Source organism: Ustilago hordei, assembly GCF_900519145.1.
Source record: "Ustilago hordei strain Uho2 genome assembly, contig: UHO2_contig_12, whole genome shotgun sequence".
Classification (NCBI taxonomy): domain Eukaryota; kingdom Fungi; phylum Basidiomycota; class Ustilaginomycetes; order Ustilaginales; family Ustilaginaceae; genus Ustilago; species Ustilago hordei.
This window is the reverse complement of record NW_024545263.1, coordinates 459,965-484,665: the sequence shown is the minus strand read 5'-3', so window position 1 is coordinate 484,665 and position 24,701 is coordinate 459,965. Positions and strand designations below refer to the sequence as shown.

At 48.5% G+C, this 24,701-nt stretch overlaps 7 protein-coding genes across 7 annotated transcripts; 4 read left to right on the top strand and 3 right to left on the bottom strand.

The window, feature by feature from the left end:
• Positions 1 to 25: 25 nt before the first annotated feature.
• Positions 26 to 928, top strand: UHO2_05212 (uncharacterized protein; the record flags this gene model as incomplete). The annotated part of the gene is made up of 2 exons (XM_041556214.1): positions 26 to 186; positions 259 to 928. The coding sequence occupies 2 exons, from the start codon at positions 26 to 28 to the stop codon at positions 926 to 928; spliced, it is 831 nt and encodes a 276-aa protein (XP_041412148.1).
• A 2,019-nt stretch (positions 929 to 2,947) lies between these two features.
• On the top strand, positions 2,948 to 5,299 carry UHO2_05211 (uncharacterized protein; the record flags this gene model as incomplete). The annotated part of the gene is made up of 4 exons (XM_041556213.1): positions 2,948 to 3,659; positions 3,768 to 4,223; positions 4,710 to 4,864; positions 5,072 to 5,299. 4 exons carry the CDS (start codon positions 2,948 to 2,950, stop codon positions 5,297 to 5,299), a joined length of 1,551 nt encoding a protein of 516 aa, XP_041412147.1.
• Positions 5,300 to 5,988: 689 nt separating this feature from the next.
• UHO2_05210 (uncharacterized protein) lies at positions 5,989 to 8,679 on the top strand (the record flags this gene model as incomplete). The annotated part of the gene is made up of 1 exon (XM_041556212.1): positions 5,989 to 8,679. One exon carries the CDS (start codon positions 5,989 to 5,991, stop codon positions 8,677 to 8,679), a length of 2,691 nt encoding a protein of 896 aa, XP_041412146.1.
• A 396-nt stretch (positions 8,680 to 9,075) lies between these two features.
• Positions 9,076 to 9,531, bottom strand: UHO2_05209 (putative MBF1 - multiprotein bridging factor mediates GCN4-dependent transcriptional activation; the record flags this gene model as incomplete). The annotated part of the gene is made up of 1 exon (XM_041556211.1): positions 9,076 to 9,531. The coding sequence occupies one exon, from the start codon at positions 9,529 to 9,531 to the stop codon at positions 9,076 to 9,078; it is 456 nt and encodes a 151-aa protein (XP_041412145.1).
• A 627-nt stretch (positions 9,532 to 10,158) lies between these two features.
• Positions 10,159 to 14,124, bottom strand: UHO2_05208 (uncharacterized protein; the record flags this gene model as incomplete). The annotated part of the gene is made up of 1 exon (XM_041556210.1): positions 10,159 to 14,124. The coding sequence occupies one exon, from the start codon at positions 14,122 to 14,124 to the stop codon at positions 10,159 to 10,161; it is 3,966 nt and encodes a 1,321-aa protein (XP_041412144.1).
• Positions 14,125 to 20,015: 5,891 nt separating this feature from the next.
• On the top strand, positions 20,016 to 21,740 carry UHO2_05207 (putative ZPR1 - protein binds to translation elongation factor eEF-1; the record flags this gene model as incomplete). Its single annotated transcript, XM_041556209.1, has 1 exon — positions 20,016 to 21,740. One exon carries the CDS (start codon positions 20,016 to 20,018, stop codon positions 21,738 to 21,740), a length of 1,725 nt encoding a protein of 574 aa, XP_041412143.1.
• A 183-nt stretch (positions 21,741 to 21,923) lies between these two features.
• UHO2_05206 (uncharacterized protein) lies at positions 21,924 to 23,651 on the bottom strand (the record flags this gene model as incomplete). The annotated part of the gene is made up of 1 exon (XM_041556208.1): positions 21,924 to 23,651. The coding sequence occupies one exon, from the start codon at positions 23,649 to 23,651 to the stop codon at positions 21,924 to 21,926; it is 1,728 nt and encodes a 575-aa protein (XP_041412142.1).
• Positions 23,652 to 24,701: the final 1,050 nt, after the last annotated feature.

The window sequence follows — 24,701 nt, the reverse complement described above, 5'->3', positions numbered from 1 at the left end:
AGCTAACCGAAACTCATCGACAATAATGGTAGAAGACACTGAAATGAGGGTCAAAGGAAGCAGAAAAGGCAAGAACACCCAGGTTCGAGTTGACAACAATGCCACGAACGAGAACGAGCCAGAGGCCATCGACAATGAAGCTGACAAAGACACCAATTCTGACTCTGACTTCGATGATGGCGACAAGTGATACAACTTTCGCACCCTAGCAAAGCTCCTTGAACCTGTGCCAAAGCTCACATCATGCAGCTATTATAGCTGGAGCACCCACATGAAATCTTTCCTCCAATCCATGCCTCATGTGATGAAGCATCTCAAAGGAGCATATGACAAGAAGCACCCAAAATGGAGCTGCTCCCTCAATGATGCTTTAATCAACACTCTGCATGGAACAATTGACACTACTGGAGAATACAATGTAAATTACCTCGTTCTAGATGTGATCAAAGAGTACCTTACTTTCAACCAAGTATGGAGAAAGATCGAAAACAGCCTCACAAATGAAGCCACCAAGATGTCTCACAGACTTGTGCTCATCTCGCAGCTCAATGACATAAAGATGTTTTACTCGGATGCCAGAAAGCTAATTCAAGAGATCCAGTCCATACAGACTGAAAGTAGCCTCCTTGGCAAACCATTCGCCGATGATACATTGTTCTCGGTTCTGCAGAAATGCATGATCTGGCATCCGGTGTATAAGGAGACGGTCACCACCATCCATCAAATCGATTTCAACACCCTCGCCACTGCACTAAGCATCCGACAGACTGCTGTCGAGAGTGTCCCCATGCAAAAGATCGACCCCCACCAAGCCAGTGCCCAGACTGCCAGCAATGATGATCAAAGCGAATGGACTGGAGAGACTGAAGCTGAAGCCGACAATAGCCCCACAAGCCTGAAGAACACAGGAAGATCATGCCAAATCTGATGCTGGATCTGCAAGCAACCGGGACATGGGATTAGTCAATGCGACACTATGGTTACCATTCCCAAAGACTCCCCCCTCGCCAAACCTAAATAGGAAGCATGGTGCTCCCTCACCCTCTCACAAGACCCCCCGAACACCAAGGAAACAGCTCATTGGATCTTGGATTCAGGGGTGAGTTATCACATGGTGAACAACTATAGCATGCTCATCCACCTGAGAACCTGCCGAAAGTGGATAATTACTGCTGGAAGCAAGGTTTTGGAAGCGGCAGCTATAGGAGATGCAAGCATATCAACAGATTACAGGGAAATTTCCCTCCAAAATGTACTATATGTGAAGCATCTTAATATTAACCTTCTGTCAATGAATTCACTAACGGATGAAGGAGCATGAGTGACATTGGACGCAACTGGCAGCCAGATCATTCTAACAAACAGCATGACACTTAAAATTGCAAAGAATTGCGAGCAAGGACTTTTGGAGTTCCAAGGTGACACATGGCAAGAAAGTGCAATGGTCATGTCAGCATCACTGTTTGAAGGTGTTGACGAGGAGTTCGAGCATATTAAGAATGAACTGAAAGTTTCAAAGGAACAACTATGGCATGAGCACCTTGGACACCCAGGAAGAGACAAAGCCAGGACAATCACGAGTAAATTAAAGAATGGGCATACCATGCATTTGGATCCAAACACTGCTCTGACATGTGAGCAATGCATACGATCCAAGAGCACAAGTGCCCGGATGGGGCAAGGTAGTGGCAAAAGAGCTGTGGGGCCCCTGGATCTCATCCACATCGACCTAATAATAGACTCGTCCCATGTGACGGAGTATACATGTACTCTGGTGCTAATCGACGATCATAGCAAGTGTCAGGGGTCTCGCGCCTGAAACCCAGGTCGGTCTGTCGAGATACTTGGTGACTATCAAACTGTGCGACAGCTATTGTCTCGGTATCAGTGACTATCAAGTTGTGCAGTGACAGCAGGTGGCGTTTGTTGTATATACTATCATAGGTTTCGGCTGACCTCTGTGGACACTCCATTCAGGGGTAGCTCGGCACAATCAATATCAATGCTATGATGACACCAAGGTCTGGTGTGAGTGTTGATGATGACAAGGTTGATGATGTTGGTGATAAGGTTGGTGGGTGTTGATGATAATGAGGTTGATGGTGTTGGTGATAAGGTTGGTGGTGTCAACATGAGTGTCCAGTGTGTTGACTTGATGCTTGAAGTGATCCCTGGACCACAGTGGACTACTGCCTTCGGTTCTATCTTGATCCAGACCACTAACCTGCTATGGGGCGCCTTTGGACGTCAGGTAGTGGTGATACAACACACACACTACAATGAGGAGCAACCTTGATAGATTGCTGCTATGCTGACTGAAACTAATATATACTTATGCTGAAGTGATAACTAGTTATGGTGAGTAGAGTGGATGAGGATCCACTTGACCTATGATGATGAGAAAGCATGGTTATATACCTCTTCTCAGCATCGCCAGTGATGCTGCTCCTGCTCTCTCTCCTGAGAGTACCTTCTTCATCGAGTACTGCTCAGGGGCCTCTCCTGCTTGGCACCCCTGTGCCTCTTGAGCTGTGTCGACTCCTTCAACACTGCTCCTCCTCCTCATGACCTGGTGTCGACTCCTTCGACACTTGTCTCTCAAGCCCCTGAGTGGTAACCATCTGAGCTTGGTCCTCTTCATGGCTGTGCCTGCTCCTTGAGCTTGGTCCTCTTCGTGGCTGTGCCTGCTCCTTGAGCTTGGTCCTCCTCATGGCTGTGCCTGGCCCTCCTCGCATATGGCTCAGTCCTCCTTTGCATGTGAGTCTGTAGGAGTCCATGGTCTCCATGGAGACTGCACTACGACCATGCTCTCTACTGGTGTCGACTAGATCTTCGATACCTGTGCTCCTTCCATATGAACCAGCGACCCTCCTGCTTCCTGAGCATTTAGGCCCATGACAGCAAGTATGTGTATGCACAGCCATTGATGCGAAAGAGTCATGCATTCATGCAACTCAAAAGGATTGTTTCATTCCTGGAGACACAGATGGATCAGAAGCTAAAAGTGATCCAATCCAACCAAGGAACTGAATGGAAAAGCAACGATGCATTAGAATGGTCATTAGAAAGGAGCATAGAGTGGCAAACCACTGTGGGGTACAACAGCAAACAAAATGGACAGGTGGAGAGAATGAACAGGACCCTTGGAGAGAAGATGAGAACATTGCTAATGCAGAGGAGGCTGCCGAAGAGGTTTTGGCCATATGTGATCAGAGCTGCAGCATTCAAAATCAACCTCACTCCGAGTGTTGATAATGAGTTCCCCTATCAAGCAATGTTCGGCAAGTCACTGGAGCGAGCTTTGAGACTCCTACAAGTGTTTGGTTGTCTGGCATGGGTAAACATACCCAAAGTCAAATGGGACAATAAGAAACTAGACCAGCAAGCCATCACATCCATTTTCTTGGGATACAGTCTAGAGAGAAAGGGCTGGCTTTTCTACAGCCTGGACTACAGTCCAAACATTTTTTGGAGCAACTCAGCTAGATTCATGGAATCCAAATGTTGGTCAGACAGGATGGAGTGGCGACCAGTTGACACAAAGACACCTCCAGCAATGATGACAGAGGAGGATTTCAAAGACCTAGGGTACAACAAGGAAAATATATTTGATGAAGCAGATAAGGAACCATTGCAAGAGTACATAGATATGGAGACAGGTTCGGAAGAGAGATCAAGTGAAGGAATGGCAGAGATGATGGAACCAGAACCAATTGCCGAAACTCAAATTGACAGCAAATTCTTGGGACTCATGGTGACATGACCAGAACAAAAGAAAAACCTGGATCCAACCATACATGAAGCAATGAGTGGAGAGGATAGAAAACATTGGGAAGAAGCCATGCAAAAAGAGCTGGATGGATTGGAAGCAATGGGCACATGGGAGATTGCCAACCTCCCAAAAGGTGCAAACACCATCGACATGTGTTGGGTACTCAAGATCAAAATGGATGCAAACCTCATACCAACAAAGTTCAAAGCCCAGCTTGTGGCACGAGGTTTCACTCAACACAAAGGGGTTGACTACACAGAGGTTTTCACACCAGTGGCACCCATCCAATCCATCAGAGGGGTGATTGACATCGCAGCAACACAGGTTTGGGAAATAGATTCTATTGACATAAAACAGGCATACTTAAACTCTACCATACACCATGATGTATACCTCAAGCCTCCACCAGGAATCAAAATACCATCTGGAAAGGCTCTGAAGGTAGTGAAAGGTCTGTGCAGTCTGAAACAATCAGGCCGAGAATGGAATATTGAGTTAGACTCACATCTCCAGATGATCAGGTTTCACTGCATGCTGAGCACACCATGTTTATACTCAAGAGGGACAGGTGACAAGATTACAATCATCACAGCATATGTGGATGACATGCTAATAACATCACCCAGTCATGATGAAGTAGATTGCACCAAGCAGGAAATCATGGACAAATGGGAGATGCAAGACAATGGAAGAATCAAAGAATTTCTGGGTGTAAAGATCACACGTGATAGAGAACGGAGGAGGATATCTCTGGATTTGACAGCATATATCGAAGCAATGGTGAACAAATGGTTAAGAGAAGCAAGTGAAAAATCTTGGATACCCATGTTGTGCATAGCAAACATTGCCAGAGGCAAGAGATGTGAACCTCAACAGGCAAAGGAATATCAAGAGTTAGTCAGTCAACTGTTATGGGTATCAAACACAGCCTGACCAGATATCGCCTTTGCCGTTGGCATATTGGCGCAATACATGTCGACCCCAATCGACAGCACATGGAAGGCAGCGATCCACGTGGTAAAGTACCTGAATCAGACAAGTGGATATCAATTGCATCTAGGAGGGTCAACAAATGAGCACTCGGATGCACTGGTAACAATGTATACTGATGCAAACTGGGCATCTGACCCCACAAATGGACAAAGGAGTACTTCAGGGTCAATAACATATGTATATGGATGTCCAGTAAGCTGGAGGTCTCACATTCAAAAATGTGTAGCATTGTCAGCAGTTGAAGCTGAGTTCATTGCCGCTTCCAAGGCAGTGAGAGAAGCATTGTTCTTTTCATACCTGCTCCAGGATTTGGAGATCATGAATGTTCAGCCCATACTATACACAGATAGTCAGGGGTGCATACAGGTGAGTAAGGATCCAGCCAAACATTGGAAGCTGAAACATATCGACACATGGTATCATTTTGTCTGCAACCATGTGCAAGGGGGTGACGTGGAGATCAAGTATACCGGAACAGCAAACAACATTGCAGATGTTCTGACAAAGCCTCTGCAGGGTCTCAACACTTCATGATTGGCCAGGATGATAGGCTTGGAGATCCCGTTGAAAGGGGGAGTTGAAGATGTGTTGGCATCTCAAGTGATATGCATGCACCACAGCCAAGACACTGAGGTGCAGGGAGCTCACATAAGTGAGGAACACAATGAAGTAAGTGGTAGTCATCATGATGATGGTCTGGTGGTGCCCAGTATCATAGCAATGCAGGGGTACGGATGAAGTGACACATCTTGTTTTGTATGTCACTAGAGTGGTGAATGGAGTATATATATATGTGTTTGTCATTTAGGTTTACTCTAATGAAAACTAAGCATTACATAGAATATATGGCTGTTGTAAAGGGAGTCTGATCATGACCCCAATAAACGCCGTGTATTAATTGTTATCTTCAATTCACCTCCTTCATGTTTCTGTCCTAAAACAGCAGTGACATCGTACTTAGACTCTCCCCGATCGTTGATTATCGGGACCCGTACGATTCAAGTGCCTCTTTTCCAGCTGCCTTTTTTTTTTTTTTTTCTTTTTTCTTTTTTCTTTTTTTCAAGCTTACGTCCGTTGGGCGTTGGGCACACGTCAGACAAAAGAGCACTTGCACGTTTCAAGCGCTTCTTGAAATCGTCGAGGCAGATTGTCACCGTTTTTGTTCCTTACCTATACATCGTCGGCACGTCCGAGTGATAGCACAGTAGCGATTTGGCTCAAAGATGTCGCAATTCATCTCGCATTCTCCCCAAGAGGATGATCAGCTTCCATCCTTCATGGAGCAGCAACAATCATCCTCATCGGCAGGTCCGAGTGAATGCACACCGGCGCATCCACATTCCCACGCTCACAGCCACAGTCACAGCCACAGTCACAGCCACAGTCACAGCCACAGTCACGTTGACACACCACAATCACAGCAATCACAACAATCACAATCACAACAATCACAGCAATCACGCGGATGGTCGACGGCCTCGGCTTCCTCGCTCGGCATCCCCGGCTGCAACCACGAAGGTGCTCGCTCGCGATCCATGTCCCGCACTCGCTCTCACGAATTGCGGGAAACCCTGGACGCCAAAAGCAAAGACCTCGAGGATGGTTCGCGTATCATCAACCAATATCGTATCACCGACGTGATCGGTCGTGGCGCTTACGGCACCGTGAGAAAGGCTATCCTCGACCATGACCCTTGCACCCAATTTGCGGTCAAGGAGTTCGGTAAAACCCGGCTGCGCAAAAGCCATCGTGCCGTCGATTTCCGTAAACCGGCTCGCGCTCCTCGTCGCTCCGAGCTCAATCGTGATGAAAAGGAGAATCGCTCCCAACCTCCGCCCGATGCTGCCAATCCCAAGAAAGAAGAGCAAGACGAAAGTAAGGATCCTTTGACCCTTATTCGACGCGAGATTGCCATCCTCAAAAAGCTCCATCATCCAAACGTCGTCAAGCTGTTTGAGGTCTTGGACGATCCGAGTAAGGATAGCTTGTATATGGTCTTTGAATTCTGTCCAGATGGAACGGTGATAGACGTTAAACTCAACCAAGAGGTGCAACCCCTCCCCGAAGATGTGGCCAGGTTGTATTTTGTTCAGGTACTCATGGGCATAGAGTATTTGCATGAGAATGACATCGTCCATAGGGATATCAAGCCGGATAACATCTTGTTGAGCGATAACAGAAAGACCTGCAAGATTGTTGATTTTGGAGTCTCCGAGATGTTCCTAAAGCCGGGCGACGATACGATGCAGGAATCCGCAGGTTCGCCAGCATTCATGTCACCAGAGCTCTGTACTGCCGGACATGCTGAATATCATGGCAAATCCGACGATATCTGGTCCTTTGGCGTAACTCTCTATTGCATGGTCGTCGGACATTTGCCCTTTAACAAGCACAACTTTTACGAAATGTACCAAGCCATCAAAAACGACCAACCCGACTACCCATCCCACCTTTCGCAGGACCTCAAGCATTTGTTGCAAAGCATGCTGGCCAAGGATCCAAAGAAAAGGATTACCGTGCCCCAGATGAGGCAACATCCATGGACGAACAAGGTCGAGCCAGGCATACTCTTGTCTAGGGAGCAGAACGTCCAAGCCGTCGTTAGTGAGATTACCGATGAAGATCTGGATTGTGCCATTTGTAAGATTACCAATATCTTTACCTTTGCAAGGGCCATATCCAGGTTTAAGAGGGGTGCAAGTCTCCTAAGGGCCAGGAATGCCACCAGCAGTACCTCGGCGGGTAGTGAGGTCGATAAGGATGATAGCAGTTGCTTTCCCAAACATGAGGCCCCGAGTCGAGCCAGTACACAGGAAAGTAAGCAGGTGCAGACGATTAAGGAAGAGACTCCCACTCCTGCCTCCAAGGAGGAGAGCCAGAAAGCAGGCGAGCAGAAAGCAGGCGAGCAGAAAGCAAGCGAACAGAAAGCAGGCGAGCACAAGACAGAGCAAGGAGGAGCAGACCAAGGGGAAGAACAGGTTCAAGCATTGCAAAAGGCAGCGGCGTACATGTTCGAGTCTCCACAGATGCATACCTTCGAGCTTCCACCTGAAGAGCCCAATGGGAATGGGCCTCTGCAGCGCAACCGTTCTGGACCGATATCGACTATACATAAGCCAGAGCCGGCGGAGGATGAGAATGGCCCACCGGTCATTACCAGGCATCCTCCACAGAGTGCTTCACCACCTGCAATATTCGCTTCACCCACTTCAGAAGACGAAAAGTCTTTCGATGCCCCAGATATCTCCAAGGATGTCGGACCGTCTTCCGGTCACGGCGTCGCTGGTAGCAGCAAAACTTCAAATCGTCGTCGTAGCTCAGCAACTGACCCTGCCGCAACAGACTTTGCGCAGGACGGCTGTAAACCTAGAGAAGAAGAACAAGTTGCTTCCCATCTGCGAGATATGATGATCGATCACGATCAGAAGAATCCTTCTTCCTCCTCCTCTTCAGATGGTGGTAAGGGTAATGGCAGGCATACCTACGAATCACCAGCTAAACAGCATAACACCAGACAAGAGCAAGCGTTCCAGCATAAACACCAACACAGTCGAGACAGAGAGCAAGCCGAAAAGGAGAAACAACAACATGCAAAAACAGTGCAGGAAAGAGCAGCCAAGCTGGTTCGAAACAAATCCCAACCCAGGCCCAAGATTTTCCCGGATCAACCAACCGTTGCTAGTCCTGCAGTGGGGACGATCAAGACTCCTCCTGGTGCTGCGGATGTTTACAGGCAAGCTGGAGTTATTGACATGTCGGCCGAGGCGGACGGAAAGACGAATGATCAGAATCCCTATTTCAGTACTACTCTGGATGCAACACAGCAGAAGACGGTAGCAGAAGATCAAAACAATGCAAGCCAAGACGAGCAAGAGCAAGATCAATCTCAAAGACAAACTATATGTACCTTGTAACCCAATAACCAAGTGCATTTGCGACAACGAGCATCTAGAGGCACGCTAGTTCAAGTTACTACCTTCCATACAAAGCAACGATAGAAATTGCAATGCTCTCATAGGTCTCACAGCTGTCACGCTTGCAAAGCAGCTCGTAATGGTGTGAGATTTGTGTGTTTATATTATAAGACCAAGCTTGTTGGAACCGCATGCGAAGCGTAACATGATCACAAGCATCACAAGTCTAAAGAAGACCTTGTCACGACTTGTGCTGGTAGGATGATAACGATGTGAGTTGGGTGTATTACAAACAGCTCTAATTTCTGCTCGAGGCAGTTGTAAGATGATAAAAGCCTAAGCGTACTGAGCAAGATTTGTGATGATTGCAACCCAAACAACACTTTGTTCTGCTGCTTACTTCTTCTTCGGCCCACCCAAAGGTGCACCAATGTCTTTTCCTCTAAGCTTAACTCCCAAAGCCCTTTCCATCTTTGCCAAGATCTGAGGGTTGGGGACGGCTTTTCCAGCCTCGTATTCCTGTACGACTTGAGGTTTCTCGTTGATCTTTGTACCCAGATCCTTCTGGGTTAATTTCAACTCTTGTCTTCTCTGGCCGATTGTCTTTCCGACTGTGGGGGGAACTTTTGGAGGTGGAGCTACTTCATTTTCTCGATCCAGCTTGGCAATACGTTGATGATCAGTGCCAACATGACCTTTGTTCGTACCGGCAGTAACTTTACGATCGTTTTCAGTAATTGCTCCGACTTGTTTAGCTCGTTCATAAGCTGTAGGGACACCAGAAACACCAGTGGTGCCAGGACGAACTGCACGACCGATTACTGTTTTCGAATCCCAATCCGTATTAGACATCCTGTTGTGCTAGCAGAAAGAGCGAAGCAACTGAAATCTGCCGCACGGGTGAGCTAGAGTGTGGTAGTGTAGACAAGTCTTTCCAGATCGACCTTGTGGTAAGATGGTAGGGGTGTAGATGTGGAAAAGTGCAAGTGATGCTTTGGGTGGCAAGTCAAGAATGAAGCAGATGTGAGTGTGACGTGTATGACGTGCACAGACAAAGCTGAGTCAAGTCGCGCCATTTTTGCCATCCCTTTTCCTCCACTCAACAGGCTCTTTACAGTTATTTCCAGGCTGGTGATAAAATTGCACACAATCCTGCTTACGTCATCCTTCCTTTTCCAACTTTCATTTTTTCCATTCTTTCGCAAACAAATCTCGCGGTCTAACAGTCAACCCATCCTGCCTTGAAAGCACAAAGCACAAAGCACAAAGCACAACTTGCCCAAGACAAGTGTTGTATGCAAGTGTCGACCTCACGATCAGGCTAGACGTTTCCATGATGACCAACAAGAGTACATTTCCCATAAAGATGAAACCAGTGACACAAGAGAACAGAACGAGAAAGAAAGAAAAAGCCCTAACAAGGAATGAAGGATACGACCTTAAATAATTGTGTGATGATGATGATGATGATGATGAAGATTAGGGAGCGCTATGTCTCCGAACCAAAAACTGTTTCCTCCAACCTTCCAAATCTCCTTTCAACTGTCTTGGCGAAACGGGTTTGGTCATCCAAGCGTCCATTCCACATGTCTCTACCCCCCTTGTCTTATCCTCTTCCGAACTTAACGCTGTTACTGCTACGATGAAAGAAGGATGATTGTGAGCGCGCATTTGCGTACACGCTTCGAACCCGTCTTGAATTGGGAGAGAGATGTCCAGAAGAACGACAGAAGGTTTGAAAGAAACAAATTTGGTGACTGCTTCTGCACCGTCGTGTGCTTCTTCGTAGGGTATATCGAGACGTTTGCAGAGAGTAGTGAGAAGTTTCATGTTGATTGGATTGTCTTCCACTACCAACACTTTGAATCCGTCCGAGTCCTGAGCAGAAGGGTTGGTGTTGATCGGTGGTGCATGTGGTTTGGTGGCCGTGCTGGGAGCAAGAGGAGGGGTGGAGATGCAGCTTTTCCTGAGGTCCTCGGCGAGGTCGGCAACCGCTTCACCGTCTGTGTGTGTAGAGATGCCGTTGACTTGCTTTGCTGCAACGACCGCTGCTGCAGGGGTTGCGGGCATGGCGTCTCCATTGACATTCCCGCTTGGAGTAACACTTGCACTCTGATTCATCTCCGAAGAGCTCGTTCCATGTCCTGACACCTTTTGCGTATCATTCGAAATCCCCAACTCGGTCACACTAACCCTGTGCTGCGAGTTCATTCGAACCGCATTGTCAAAATGAATCCCTGGCGGTTGCTCATCCGACAAGAACGTCTCCATCAATCTCAACGAGCTAGGACCGTGTGGCATTTGCAACGGCAGTACCGCCCTACCATGCAACTTTTCCACACCCTTTTCCTTGACGAGATGAGAGGAGCTGATCACCACAAACCTTGCATCAGGTTTCACCAGACTCAACAGCGGCTCATCACCTTGATCCAGCGTCATCGCCGCCCGTTCTGGCAAAACAATGCAATCGGCCTCCCTGTAGTTACGCGTCAACTCGATCCCACCCATCGGCATAAAATGATCGCAGATCGAGTTGGCCAATCGTCGAAGACCTCTCGTCTCCAACCCATAGTGAGCCAGCTTGGAGATGGCAAACTTGGGCGCGGCAGAAGAGCTGGATGTGGAAACGTTGCGACCGTGTTGCGGGGCTGAGCCGCGTTGCAGAGGAATACACATGGTGACCCGCGTGCCCAAGTTGACCTCGGAAGCCACGGACAGCTTTCCTCCATACTTTTGCAGAGTCGAGGAAACGATGGTCATGCCAAGACCGATACCATCCCTGAAGGAATCGCCTTTGGTGAAAGGTCGTGTGAGCTGGTTGCTGCAGAAATCTTTCGTCATACCAAGACCGGTATCGGCAACTTCGATCTCGATAGCAGCATGCCCTTCAGCCACCGCAGTCTCGACCTCGTCAAGGGCGCCAGGAGCAGCGAGTCGGATGATGATCTCCACATAGCCTTGCTTTGTAAAGCGGATGGCGTTCGAGACCACTTTGCGCACCACATCTTGCAGTGCCTTGACATCGACAATCCACTCGCTGTCTCGAACTTCGGGCGCTGCCCTGATGATCAACTCGACCCCAGCCAAAGGACCTTCCTGATGCTTGAGGGAGCCGGGTTCAAGAGTGCGTGACTGGAGATCCAAACGTTGGGCAAACTCCCACTCCTCATCAGCCACCGACTCGACAATCTTGACAATGTCGGTGGAGATGCGCTTAGCCGGAGATATGACACCGGCCTTGATGCCGGACAAGTTCTGGAAGCTGAGCAGATCGTCGATGTAAGCATTGAGCGTGAGACCGGACAACGAGATCGACTCTAGCAGTGTAGCCAACACACCGTCTGCAGACAAGTCGATCTTGACCCCATCGTCATCGTCATTATCATCGTTGCTGATAGCAGCTCGCAGGTACTCGACTGTACCGAGCGCACCGTGCAGTGGTGTGCGCAAGTTGTGCTGAACGTGGCGAAGGAACTCTGCCTGGAAGAAGTCGACCTCGGATAGCTTCTGACGAAGCAAACTTCCCCATGAGATTTGGGTGAGCCCCTCAACAAAGAAGCGCTCTTGCTGATCGAAGCAGACCGGGTCGGTGAACATGATGAGGAACATGATTCCGGGACGAGCCTTGGCACGGTTGTGGCAAGCGCAAACGGCATAGGAGCTGATCGGAATATCAGGAGGAAGCAGATCGGCCCAGGGATCCTTGTTCTCATCCCTGCTGGAGTTGGATAAAGAGTCGTCCTCTTCGTCCTCTTCGGAGGATGGAGGACTCGAATCGAGTTGACGACGGTAGAACTTGCAGCGAATGTTCATGTTTGTATCTGAAGCCAAGCGTGCAAGAGGACGAGCAAAGATCCCCTTGAGACGGTCAATGTCTTCAGGCATGTTGGGTCGGCAGTGATCAGGACCGGAGAAGCTGAGCACGCTAGGCGGTGGTGAGCCCTCCTGAAGATCAATAGTGGCGAGCTCGGAGGCAGCTTCGTTGGACGAGAGATTTCGACTCATGCGAGCCGAGATGATGGGTGAGTCTGGATCGATGAGCGTAGGCGTAGAGACGGACTCGGAAGGCGGGGTGATCGGCTCGTTAAGGTCCTCGAGCATATGCCATGTTGATAGATTGGCATGAGAGATGGCGGTAGAGTTACGAGGAGAGAGGCTCTTATTACCCTGTCGTCTGAAGCGGAAGTTGCTGACATCGAACGCAGCGACGGCAGTGGCCGCGAGACATTGCTGTATCTCTTGACAGGCTTTGTCAATGACGACGAGAGAATAGCGCGTGTAACCATGAGCAGAGTCGGTGTTGCTAGAGTTGGAAGAGTTGAAATGCCTGAAATGTGCGTGTAGCGTAGCGTCCTCCAATGAGCGGATGATGGAGCTGGTACGGACCTGCATCTCGGAGGCTTTGGCGTTCTTGTAGCTTTGGAACTCCTTCTCGAGCGCATCTCCAGCCATCTTGCCGACAGACAAGAGAAGCTCTGCGTCCTTCTCGTCAAAGTCTGGGCGAGGCTGCTCGTCCATGATGCAAAGTCGGCCAACCTGGACGCGTCCCTCGATTCCATGCAGGCTGTAGGAGAGGAAGAGGGGTGCAGAGGCGTAAAAGTTCATGGGTTTGCCCTTGACATTGGTCACAGTTCCGGCGAGGGTGGAAGGGCAGGAACGGAAACGCCAGTCATTTTTCGTGTCGTGAATGACAAGCACCTCTTCGTCGGGAAGAAGCATGGCGTGGGAACACACAGTGAGGGTGCGTGGCACAATTTGAACCTGTGGGTCTCCACCATGCTGTGCAAGAATGAGCATGTACGCCTCGTCGGGGCTCTCGACCATGAAAGAGGCGTATTCGCACTTGAACACGGCTTTTGCGTGTTTGATGTAGAGCAGCAGAGCCTCTCGCTCTTGTGCACCGGTCAAACCGTGACGGCGAAGCGCTTCCTGCACACGACAATGTTGTCGACGGGGCAGAGGTGGAGCAGCGAGCCAGCCATTCTTCTTGTAGAAATCCATGGACTCCATCATGGACTCGGAGTCCAGCTTGACATAGCGATGTGCTTTTGTTGGCTGGAACGGCTCGCAAAGCTTGGCGGATGTTGTGCATCTGTGAGTGGGTGGTTCTGTGCTGGTGCTGAAAGTGCTGGTGCTGAAAGTGCTGGTGGTGGAAGTCCTGTTGCTGGTTGGGCCAGACTCAGTCGAGCAAGTGGTTGCGGCAGAGGATGCGGGAGCAGCGTAGGTATTTGTGGAGCCCATAGCAGGCTGCGGTGCTACTTTCTCACACCAACTTCCGAGCTGATACCTGCGCAGCCATGTTCCCCATGCAACTGGGCAAGTAGGAGCCTGGACAGCATTGGCGGCGATCTTGCGTGGGTGGGTGTCAGAGGAAAGGCTCGAGGCACCTGGCGAAGCAGGCCTGAGGAGCGACTGGCGAAGAGGATGAGGCTGCAGAGCGGACATGATGGCGTCTGTGCTTGCGTGGATGCAACTTTTACTCTGTTGCAGGCATGGATGAAGGGAGGTGCTGCGGCGTCGTCAATGATCGGGCGGGGAGCTGGCGGTGTTGCTATTGCGCCAAGAACAAGTAAGCGATATCGGAAAGGCGGAAAGGCGGAAAGGCGGAAAGGCGGAAAGGCGGAAAGGCGGAAAGGCGGAAAGGCGGAAAGGCGGAAAGGCGGAAAGGCGGAAAGGTGGAAAGGCGAATCGTTGGAGTTTCGAGAAAGCAGTAGATGAACGAGGCTCAAGAACGCAAGTTATGTTAAGCAAGAGTATCGATGAACCCTGCAAGAGCGAGTGGGACTGACTGAGACTGTCGAGGTGGGTCAAGTTGGAGGGGCAGGTGGGTTGCTATGTGTGACAGATGGTTGCCATTTGTGTGCAGTCGGATAAGACCTTGCTCCTGGTCAAGGCAGCAAGGGCTTGGAAGCAAGCGTGACCACAAAAGTACTGGACGATTGGATGGTTGATGGATCGACAAAGACGCTGAAAGCGAAAGCGTTGGCAAGCAAGCGTAAGACCAAATGGGTGCAGGTGCGAGCAAGCAAGTAACTAATCGCAGATGGTGTGTAGAACGACAGGTTGGAAGACGACGATGAAGGATCGGACGCTTGAAGTTGAGCAAGGGAAGATGGTTGGAGATGATGGCGATGAGGAGATGATGGTGATGAGGAGAGAGAGAGAAAGCTCAGTCGAACGCGACTCGCCACTCCAAAGTGCGGAGCCGTTGCGGTGTGGGAGGAGTGTGTGAAAATTGCACCACAGAATCCAAAGAGAAAAAGTTGAAGATTCGTCGGCATCCTAACGTGGATCACGGGGTCCGCGGAGTTCAAGTTAGATAATAGTGAGTCAGAGTTGCATATCGACATGCATCGATGTGCATGTGGGATATATAAATGATGCAACCATAACACTCAGGGAGAGGCAATGACCAGAAAGCAACAACACAGGGGCTATATGAAAGAAGAGTTCATTACAACATAGCAGGTGTTAAGGATGACGATCAAATATATATACACGTTCATGTTGTAGCACACACAAATAGAAATGATAAGCATTTTTCTTGAAGTTATACACCCATGAAGTTGAGCTTGCTAGTAGCTCCGATTGGTGGCATTTTACTTGCAATCTTCAATTGATTAAGAGTCTGAAGCTCCCCTGACTAAGCCAACCAGGACCTATCAACAACATGGTACAAGAGGCTGAAGCTCAAGCCATCACAAGCAAGGCCAAAGGAGGAAGAAAGGGAAAGATAACACAACCATGAGCCATTGACAATGAGGCCACCAATGAGTCAGACACTGAGGTGATTGATGACAATGCCGAGGAAGAAACTGATTCTGACTTGGATCACAACAACAATGGAAAACAATACAATTTTTGTACCCTAGCAAAACTACTTGAGCCTGTCCCAAAACTCACATCCCACAACTATTATAGTTGGAGTGCCCATATCAAGTCTTTTCTACAATGTGTTCCTTATGCTATGAAGCACCTTGATGGAGTGTGCAACAAGAAACATCTGAAGTGGAACCAAATGTTTGATGATGCCTTAACAAATGCACTACACAGCACCATTGACACCACTGGAGAGTTCAACATCAATTACTTGATCCTTGACATCATCAGGGAGCACCATACATTCCATGATGTATGGAAGAAGATTGAAAATGGACTCACCAATGAGGCTACCACCATATCTCATCACATTGCACTAATTGCTCAGCTAGGAGAGCTCAGGATGTACAATTCAGATGCATGAAAGCTCATCCAAGAGATAAGGACCATCCAAATGGAGAGTAGCTTACTGGGAAAGCCATTCACCGATGACACTCTATTCTCTAATCTACAAAAGTGTACTATCTGACACCCAATGTACAAAGAGACCATTGCCACCGTGAGCCAGCTCAGTTTTAGCACCCTCACCACCACCCTATCTATCCAGCAATCAGTGATTGAAAACAACCCCGCACTGAGGGTTGATCCCCGACAAGCCAGTGCCAGAGTTGCTGGCAGTGATGACCAGGACAAACCACCCAGAAAGGATGAGAAGGATGAAAAGGACACCAACAGCACCAGCACCAAGGTTGCCACAAGACCCCAAAGGCTCCAATGTTGGATCTGCAAGAGGCCTGGACATGGGATCAGTCAATGTGATGCATCAGTGACTATACCAGAGAATTCTCCTTTTGCCAGGCCCAAAGAGGAAGTCTGGTGCTCCTTCACACCTAGCTGGCAGAGGCCCATAGACTCCAAAGAGACCTCTCATTGGATCTTAGACTTGGGCACCAGCTACCACATGGTAAATGACTATAGCATGCTCATTGGTCCGAAAACCTGCCAAAAGCACATACTCACCACTGGAAGTGAGGTTCTAGAAGCCACTGCTATAGGAGATGCTAGCATATCAACAAACACTGGAGATATCTTTCTTCAAAATGTATTGTATGTCCAGCATCTCAATGTTAACTTGTTGTCAACAAATTCCCTGACAAATGAAGGAGCACGAGTGACACTAGACTCAACTGGAGGACAAATATATCTAGCAAATGGCATGTTACTCAAAATGATCAAGAATCACGAGCAAGGACTTCTGGAGTTCTGAGGCGATACATGGCAGGAAAATGCAATGATCACATCAACATCATTATTTGAAGGTGTTGATGATGATTTCAAGCAAATTGAGAACAAACCCCAGATATCCGAACAACAATTATGGCATGAGCATCTGGGGCATCCAGGCCGAGACAAAACAAGAGCTATCATTAATCATCTAAAAGGCGATATTGGTTGATGATTACAGCAAGTACGTATATGTATGACCCCTACTATGGAAGAGCCACACTTTTAAGGAGCTAAAATCAATAGTAGCATACCTTGAAACACAGACAGGAAAGAGCCTGAAAGCAATACAGTCTGATCAAGGTACTGAATGGAGGAACAATGATGCCCATGAATGGGCACATGACAAAGGCATAGAGTGGCAAATGACAGTAGGTTATGATAGCAGACAGAATGGATGTGTCAAAAGGATGAATAGGAGTTTAGGTGAGAGAATGCAGGCTCTACTCATGCAGAGACAATTGCTGAAAAGGTTTTGGCTGTATGCAATATGGGCTGCAGCATTCAAGATGAATCTCACCCTGAGTGTAGATGGTGATCTCCCATATCAGGCTATGTTTGGAAGATCGCCAAAATGGCTTATGAAACTTCTACATGTGTTTGGATGTTTATCATGGGTAAACATTCCTAAAGCTAAAAGAGATAATAAGAAGCTCGACCAACAGGCTGTAGCATCCATATTCCTAGGATATAGTTTAGAAAGGAGAGGTTGGCTTTTCTACAGCCCAGACTACAGCCCAAACATATTCTGGAGTAATTCAGCAAGGTTCATGGAGACCAAGTGCTGGTCCAACAGGATGGAGTGGCAACCAGTGACTGCACAGTCACCACCAGCTCTAGCAAACAAGGAAAACTTCGATGATCTAAGATACACAGATGAGAACCTTTTCAATGAGAGGGAAAAGGAACCATTGCAGGAATACATGGACATGGAGAACATTGATGAAATGGACCAGGAACAGATCTCAAATGAAGTTACCAAGGAAACGATTGAACACAACCCCATTGCTGATAGATGGAATAATGATAAACTTTCTGGATTTACGGCGATCAGTGACAACAAAAGGAAGAACATGGATCCAACTGTTAGCAAGGCACTATCCGGAGAAGATAAGAAACACTGGGAGGAAGTGATGTGTAAGGAGCTGGATGGACTTAAAGCCATGGGCATGTGGGAAGTCGCCAATCTCCTGAAGGGCATGACTACTGTCAACATGCGTTGGGTATTAAAGATCAAGATGGATGCAAACTTAATCCCAACCAAGTTCAAAGCGAGGTTAGTGGCATGGGGCTTCACTCAAAGAGAGGGTATTGACTATATGGAGGTCTTTGCTCCCATAGCACCTATCCAGTCAATTTGAGGAGTTTTGGCTATGGCAACCATATGAGACTGGGAAGTAGATTGTGTCGACGTTGAGCAGGCATATTTGAACTCAATGCTGCATCATGATATTTTCTTGAAACCACTGCTTGGGATGAAGGTTTCCTCTGGAAAGGCCCTAAAACTAGTGAAAGGACTATATGGTTTAAAACAATCAGGTAGAGAATGGAATGTAGAGCTAGACTCACACCTATGAAGAATAGGTTTCCACTGCATGCCAAGCGCTCCATGCTTATACTCAAGAGGAACAGGCAATAGCATGACAATCATCACAGCATATGTTGATGACATGCTCATAGCATCACCCAGTTGTACAGAAGTAGATCGCACTAAAAATGAGATAATGGCAAAGTGGGGAACAGAGGATAAAGGACCCATGAAGGAGTTCTTAGGTATAAGCATAGACTGAGACAGGGTACAAAAGAGGATGACACTTGACTTGACAGCTTATATTAAGGCTATGGTGAGAAAATGGCTACAAACAACTGATCAGAAGTCATGGATACCAATGCAGAGCCTAACAGGTATTACAGGTGGCAACAAGTGTGACCCATTAGTGGCAAAGCAGTACCAAGAACTGGTTGGACAACTTTTATGGGTATCCAACACTGCATGGCCCAACATATCATTCACCATAGGAGCACTTGCAAGATACATGTCGAGCCCAACGAGCAATGCATGGAAAGCAGCACTACACTTGGTAAAGTACCTCAATCAAACCAGCGAGTACAAGCTAGCTTTCAGAGACAGAATGAACAGACATTCGGGACAACATATCATTACATATACTGATGCAAATTGGGCATTGGACCCAACAAATGGATGAAGGAGCACATCAGGAGGAGTAACATATATATATGGATGTCCGGTTAGTTGGAGGTCACATGTTCAAAAGTGCATAGCACTATCAGCAGTAGAAGCCAAGTTTGTAGCTGCCTTGGAAGCAATGAGAGAGGCCCTCTTCTTCTCATACCTCCTTAGGGATCTGGGAATTGAGGCTCAGCCACCAACACTACAGACCAACAGCCAAGGATGTATCCAGGTAAGCAAAGACCCTGCTAAGCATTGGAAATTGAAGCACATCGACACAAGATATCATTTTGTCAGAGATCACGTTCAGGAGGGAGAAGTCAAAATCAATTTTGTTGGGACAGCAGACAATGTTGCAGATATCCTCACAAAACCTTTAAAAGGTCTGGCTACATCTCGGATTGCACACTTGATAGGGTTGATGATGCTGTCGAGGGAGGGAGTTGAAGATTCGTCGGCATCCTAACGTGGATCACGGGGTCCGCGGAGTTCAAGTTAGATAATAGTGAGTCAGAGTTGCATATCAACATGCATCGATGTGCATGTGGGATATATAAACGATGCAACCATAACACTCAGGGAGAGGCAATGACCAGAAAGCAACAACACAGGGGCTATATGAAAGAAGAGTTCATTACAACATAGCAGGTGTTAAGGATGACGATCAAATATATATACACATTCATGTTGTAGCACACACAAATAGAAATGATAAGCATTTTTCTTGAAGTTATACACCCATGAAGTTGAGCTTGCTAGTAGCTCCGATTGGCGGCGTTTTACTTGCAATCTTCAATTGAAAATCTTGTGATTGCGAGAGCCTCTTGGCCAAAATGTCGACAATGTTAGATCGCATTTGCTTTTGCAAATCAAATCTACTATCTCCCGATTGCTACATCGTTTCCAACCCGATGCAGAAGCAACTGGAAGCGTCGGAATTTTGTCTCTCAGCTCGACACAACAGCATCATTTCCTCAGCGCTGGTTAGTTAGTGGCCTGTAAGCTTCTCCTCCTTGCTTCTTCTTCACCATACTCACACTTGATGAAACGAGCAACAGATCCAACTCTAGCAGGGCCGCAGCAAAAGAGGCCCAACACCACCGAGCTCAGCCAGGAAGAGTCCGTTGCCGACGTCGATATGTCTCCCTCCTCCTCCTCCTCCTCCTCCTCCTCCTCTGCCGCCGCCGCTCCTCAAGATTCCAAGGACTTTTTCAAGCCCATTGGCGAATATGTTACCGATGACAGCCAGCAAGCTCCTTCCAACGCTACTGGCGCTGAGGGCGAGCAGGAGCCAAAGATGGTCGAAGAGATCAGCTCCCTCTGCATGGAGTGTCACGAACAAGGTACCACTCGTATGCTTCTAACCTACATCCCTTACTTCCGTGAGGTGATCGTCGTCTCCTTCTTCTGCCCTCATTGCGGCAACCGTAACAGTGAGATCCAGTCCGCTGGTCACATTCAGCCCAAAGGTTGCTTTTACACTGTCCACGTCACCAACACGCAAGATTTGAACCGTCAGGTCGTTAAGTCTGAACACTGCACCGTCAAGATTCCCGAGCTTCAGATCGAGATCCCTCCCAAGAAGGGTCAGTTGACCACCATCGAAGGTATCGTTTCGGATATGCTTCGCGATCTTGAGCTTGACCAGCCGCTGCGGAAACACGTGCAGCCTGAGGTGTATGCCAAGATCGAAGAGGTTTGCGATAAGTTGAGGCTAATTCTCGGTCAAGAGAAGGCCAGCGAGGATGATGGTGCCAAGGAGGAGCACGAGCTTGGTGCATCTGGTTTGCGAAGTCTAGGACCTGTCGGTGGCAGCTCTTCCAACATGACTTCCGAGGAGAAGGCCAACCGTACCTTCCCGCCCTTCTCGATCCGTCTTGACGACCCTTCCGGCAATTCGTTTGTCGAGTTTATGGGCGATATCAAGGCTCGTGGTATGTCGGATGCTAAATGGAGCAAGCGTGACTACCCCCGTACCAAGGAACAGAACCAACTTCTCGGTCTCGACGGCAACGCCGCTGCACAAGACGAAGGACTACACACCACCGGCTTCGACAAATCCGCCGGCGAAACTGAATTCGACAACGAACAAGTCTTCACCTTCGCCGGCATCTGTTCCTCCTGCAACGCTCCTCTCGACACCCGTATGAAGAAAGTCAACATCCCCTACTTCAAAGACATTCTCATCATGTCGACCAATTGCGAAAACTGCGGTTACAAAGACAACGAAGTCAAATCAGGCTCAGCCATCTCGGAACAAGGTCGCAAACTCACCCTGAAAGTACAAGACAAAGAGGATCTCTCTCGGGATGTGCTCAAGTCCGAGACCGCTGGATTTGCCATCCCGGAGATTGATTTGCATTTGGCACCTGGAACGTTGGGTGGAAGGTTTACCACCTTGGAAGGCTTACTGCAGCAGGTGTATGACGAGTTGAGCGACAGGGTGCTGATGAGGGGTGATTCGAGTACTCAGAAGAGTAACTTTGAAGGCTTTTTGAAGAAATTGAAGAGTGTCATTAGTTGCGAGACACTGCCGTACACGGTCATCTTGGATGATCCCTTGGCCAACTCGTACATTCAGAACCCGTATGCGCCCGATCCGGATGAACAGATTGAGGAGGAGAGATACACGAGGTCCTATGACCAGAATGAGGATTTGGGCTTGAATGATATCAATGTTGATAACTATCAGGAGGAGGCTAATGCTGCCGCTCTTCCTGCTGAGGCTCGTCCTGGTGCTGGTGCTGGTGCTGGTGCGCAGTCGTAATATCACCGCATTGCTGCCTTCTTTCTATGTTTTGTGTCAGGCAATCATCAATGCTCAGTTCGCAGTCATTCTCTCAAGTCAGTTGATGGCTCTGTGATTGTGTGGTATCAAGTTTGCATTGTGGTGAGTCTAATAGTACAATGTTATTCGGTGTGTGTGTGTGTGTGTGTGTGTGTGTGTGGTTCACCATCCTGAAAAGTCACCAAACCCTCCTCCATCGCCCTTTCTCTTGTTGCTTCCATTCTGCAAGGACACTTGACTTGCTCCATTGCTCGCTGTCATACTCTTCCCACTTGCTGCAGTATTCAAATACTTTCCAATACTCGAACTTGAACTAGCCAACAAGCGCTCCTCCTTTTTCCTCCTCTCCTCCCCTTTCTCCTCCCCTTTCTCCTCCCCTTGCTCCTTCTTGCTGGGCAATTCAGTACCCAACCAAGTGGTCCTATCGCTGTCCCTCCTCCTCTTCCTCTCCAACCTGCTAAGATACTCCGGATCATCCTTATCAACCAGCTTCGCATCTCTCTTCTTTACCTTGTACCTCTCAAACGGATCTTGCGTCACCAGTACATCCGTCACTTTAATCTTCCTCACCGGTCTATCGGTCCCTGTCTCACTGGGAATGGCTTCCATCTCCAACAATGTTCTATCTCTCTCTCCATCCACCAGTCTTCCGAAGACGGTGTGTTTGCCATCCAGATGCGGCACAGCTCTATAGGTGATGAAAAACTGACTTGCATTAGTGCCTGCTCCTTTGTTCGCCATACTGACTACTGCACGAGAATCATGCTTGTATGCGCCTCTTTCGTTGTATTCATCGCGAAAGTCAGTGCCCCAGATACTAGACCCGCCACGACCAGTGCCAGTCGGATCTCCACCTTGAATCATAAAGCCAGGCATGTTTCGGTGGAAGATGGTATCCGTGTATTTGCCCGCTTTGCAGAGTTGGAGAAAGTTGTAGCATGTTTTGGGAGCACGATCGCAATGGAGTTCGATGTTTAGTGGGCCCAAGTTGGTGGTTAGACGGACGTAGGCTTTTGTGTGGGGGACCGATTTGAGGTGGGTGAACATGAGTTCTTCCGTGTCTAGTTCGACGCGGCTGATCGAGGTGCGAGGGGTTAGGGAGGAAGAGGTGAAACTGGCCGCCGTCATTCCAGTGGATTGGCCGGTGGCTTGATTCCGGGTATACGCCGAGCTAGCTGCTTTTGGTGTTGTCGAGGGTGGAGCTGCTTTGGATGTGGAAGTGGACCGTTGCGGTTGAGAAGAGCTAGTCTCTCCAAGTTTGCTCAACACTTTTTGAGCACTAGAACTGTTGACCGCTTCTTTGTTGTCGATTCCTTTATCTTGCTCCCTCAGCGGCAAGCCTTGTTTGACATGCCAGAAACGCCTTGGATCCCGCTCTTCTGGCCTTTCTGGATCTTGAAGCGTGATGATGTCCTCCCTCTTGAACGCTTCATCAGAAAGCAAATCCTTCATATACTTCGCTTTGATATTCAACCTTTGCACGGTATCCCAGAGAAACACATTGCCACTCTGTCGTATTGCCACAAGGTGAGAATGCGATCCAAATTCTTTAAAGGATACCGGATCGTGAATCCTGCGGGCATGGTTCTTGTGAAAGTTCAAGCGAACCACGTCGTCCAAAGAGAACGGCTTGCCAGTGATAGGGTGGAGCGAGTACTTGCGCAGGAAAGGGACTAGATTGGTCAGTTCAAATGCAACGCCGTTATCCGGGGAACAGACGGGTATGCGCCAGGGTTGGAAAGAGAGAGCGCAACAGTCGAAGCTGACTGCATGCAAGGCTGCAGAGACGGAGGGAAGCGAGGTCTTGCCCGTGGAGGAAGAATGGGCGCCGTAGATGCCCGAATGTTCGGCGGCCGAGAGGAATGGACGATCTGATTTGCCGTGCCCCATGGTTTCCAGGTTGCGGAATCGCCAATGAGGTTGCTATTGGGAATAGTACTCCGATCCTTCTGGAATGATGGTCGTAGCGATGGTAGTCGGGAGAATAAAAAAGCGGATCGCTGGTTCGTCTGAAAAGCTCGACTACAAGTTTGGCTTGCCCGAGCCTTTCTAGATAGCACGATCCATTGTATCAGCAACCCTTCTAGACGCCTTTCTGGAGTCCTCAAAAACGCTCTAGTCCGCAGGTGTCCTGGATGGATCTGATCGAGTCAAGTGCGGGCTTGAGATGCTGGGAGAAGAGATGAAAGATGTGAGGCCACAGAAAAAGAGCACATCTGCTCACAGACCCGCAACCTGTGCTGAAGATGACGATCCAGCAGGTCTAATCAGGGATCGGATAGATCCAAACAAATCGGGGATAGGATCGATCGGATCGAATCGAAAATCGGACAGAACCGATCGGGGAGAGAGGTTGGATACTATTGGGTCCCGCTCGTTGTTCTGTTATTGAGGATGATACTGCCACATATGGGATGAGTTGCAGTTTTTCGTGTGATTGATGATGATGGTTGTCGGAGAGAGAAAGCGAGGAGAGAGAAGGAGTCTATATATACAAAAGAAGAGCGGCAGAGAGCCGCATCGACTGCGGAACATAACAAAGCATTTGTCTTGAGTAGGTTGTGACACATGTGGTCCGTGCTCAGATGCTCAGGCCTTTTACTCGGCCGTAAGCACTACCTTCACTGTCTCTACGCTTTGTGTAGCTTTTATATACTTTAACTGGATGTACCAGCACTTTGTATACATCGTACTTAAACTATCCCCGATCGCCAGTATCGGGACCCAAACGTCTTTACTTTTCAACAACAGCTGCGATTGGATCGAAGCCAAAGAACCTCTCATCCACCACCACTTGCCACACTCTTCCTTTCACCATCGTCGTATCTTGGCTTGCTACCACATCAACCTTGACACCACACCTTGACACCACACCTTGACACCACACCTCGCTCGTTGTCCAGCTCTTAATGCATCATCTCAGTCCTTGCTCTTGGTAGC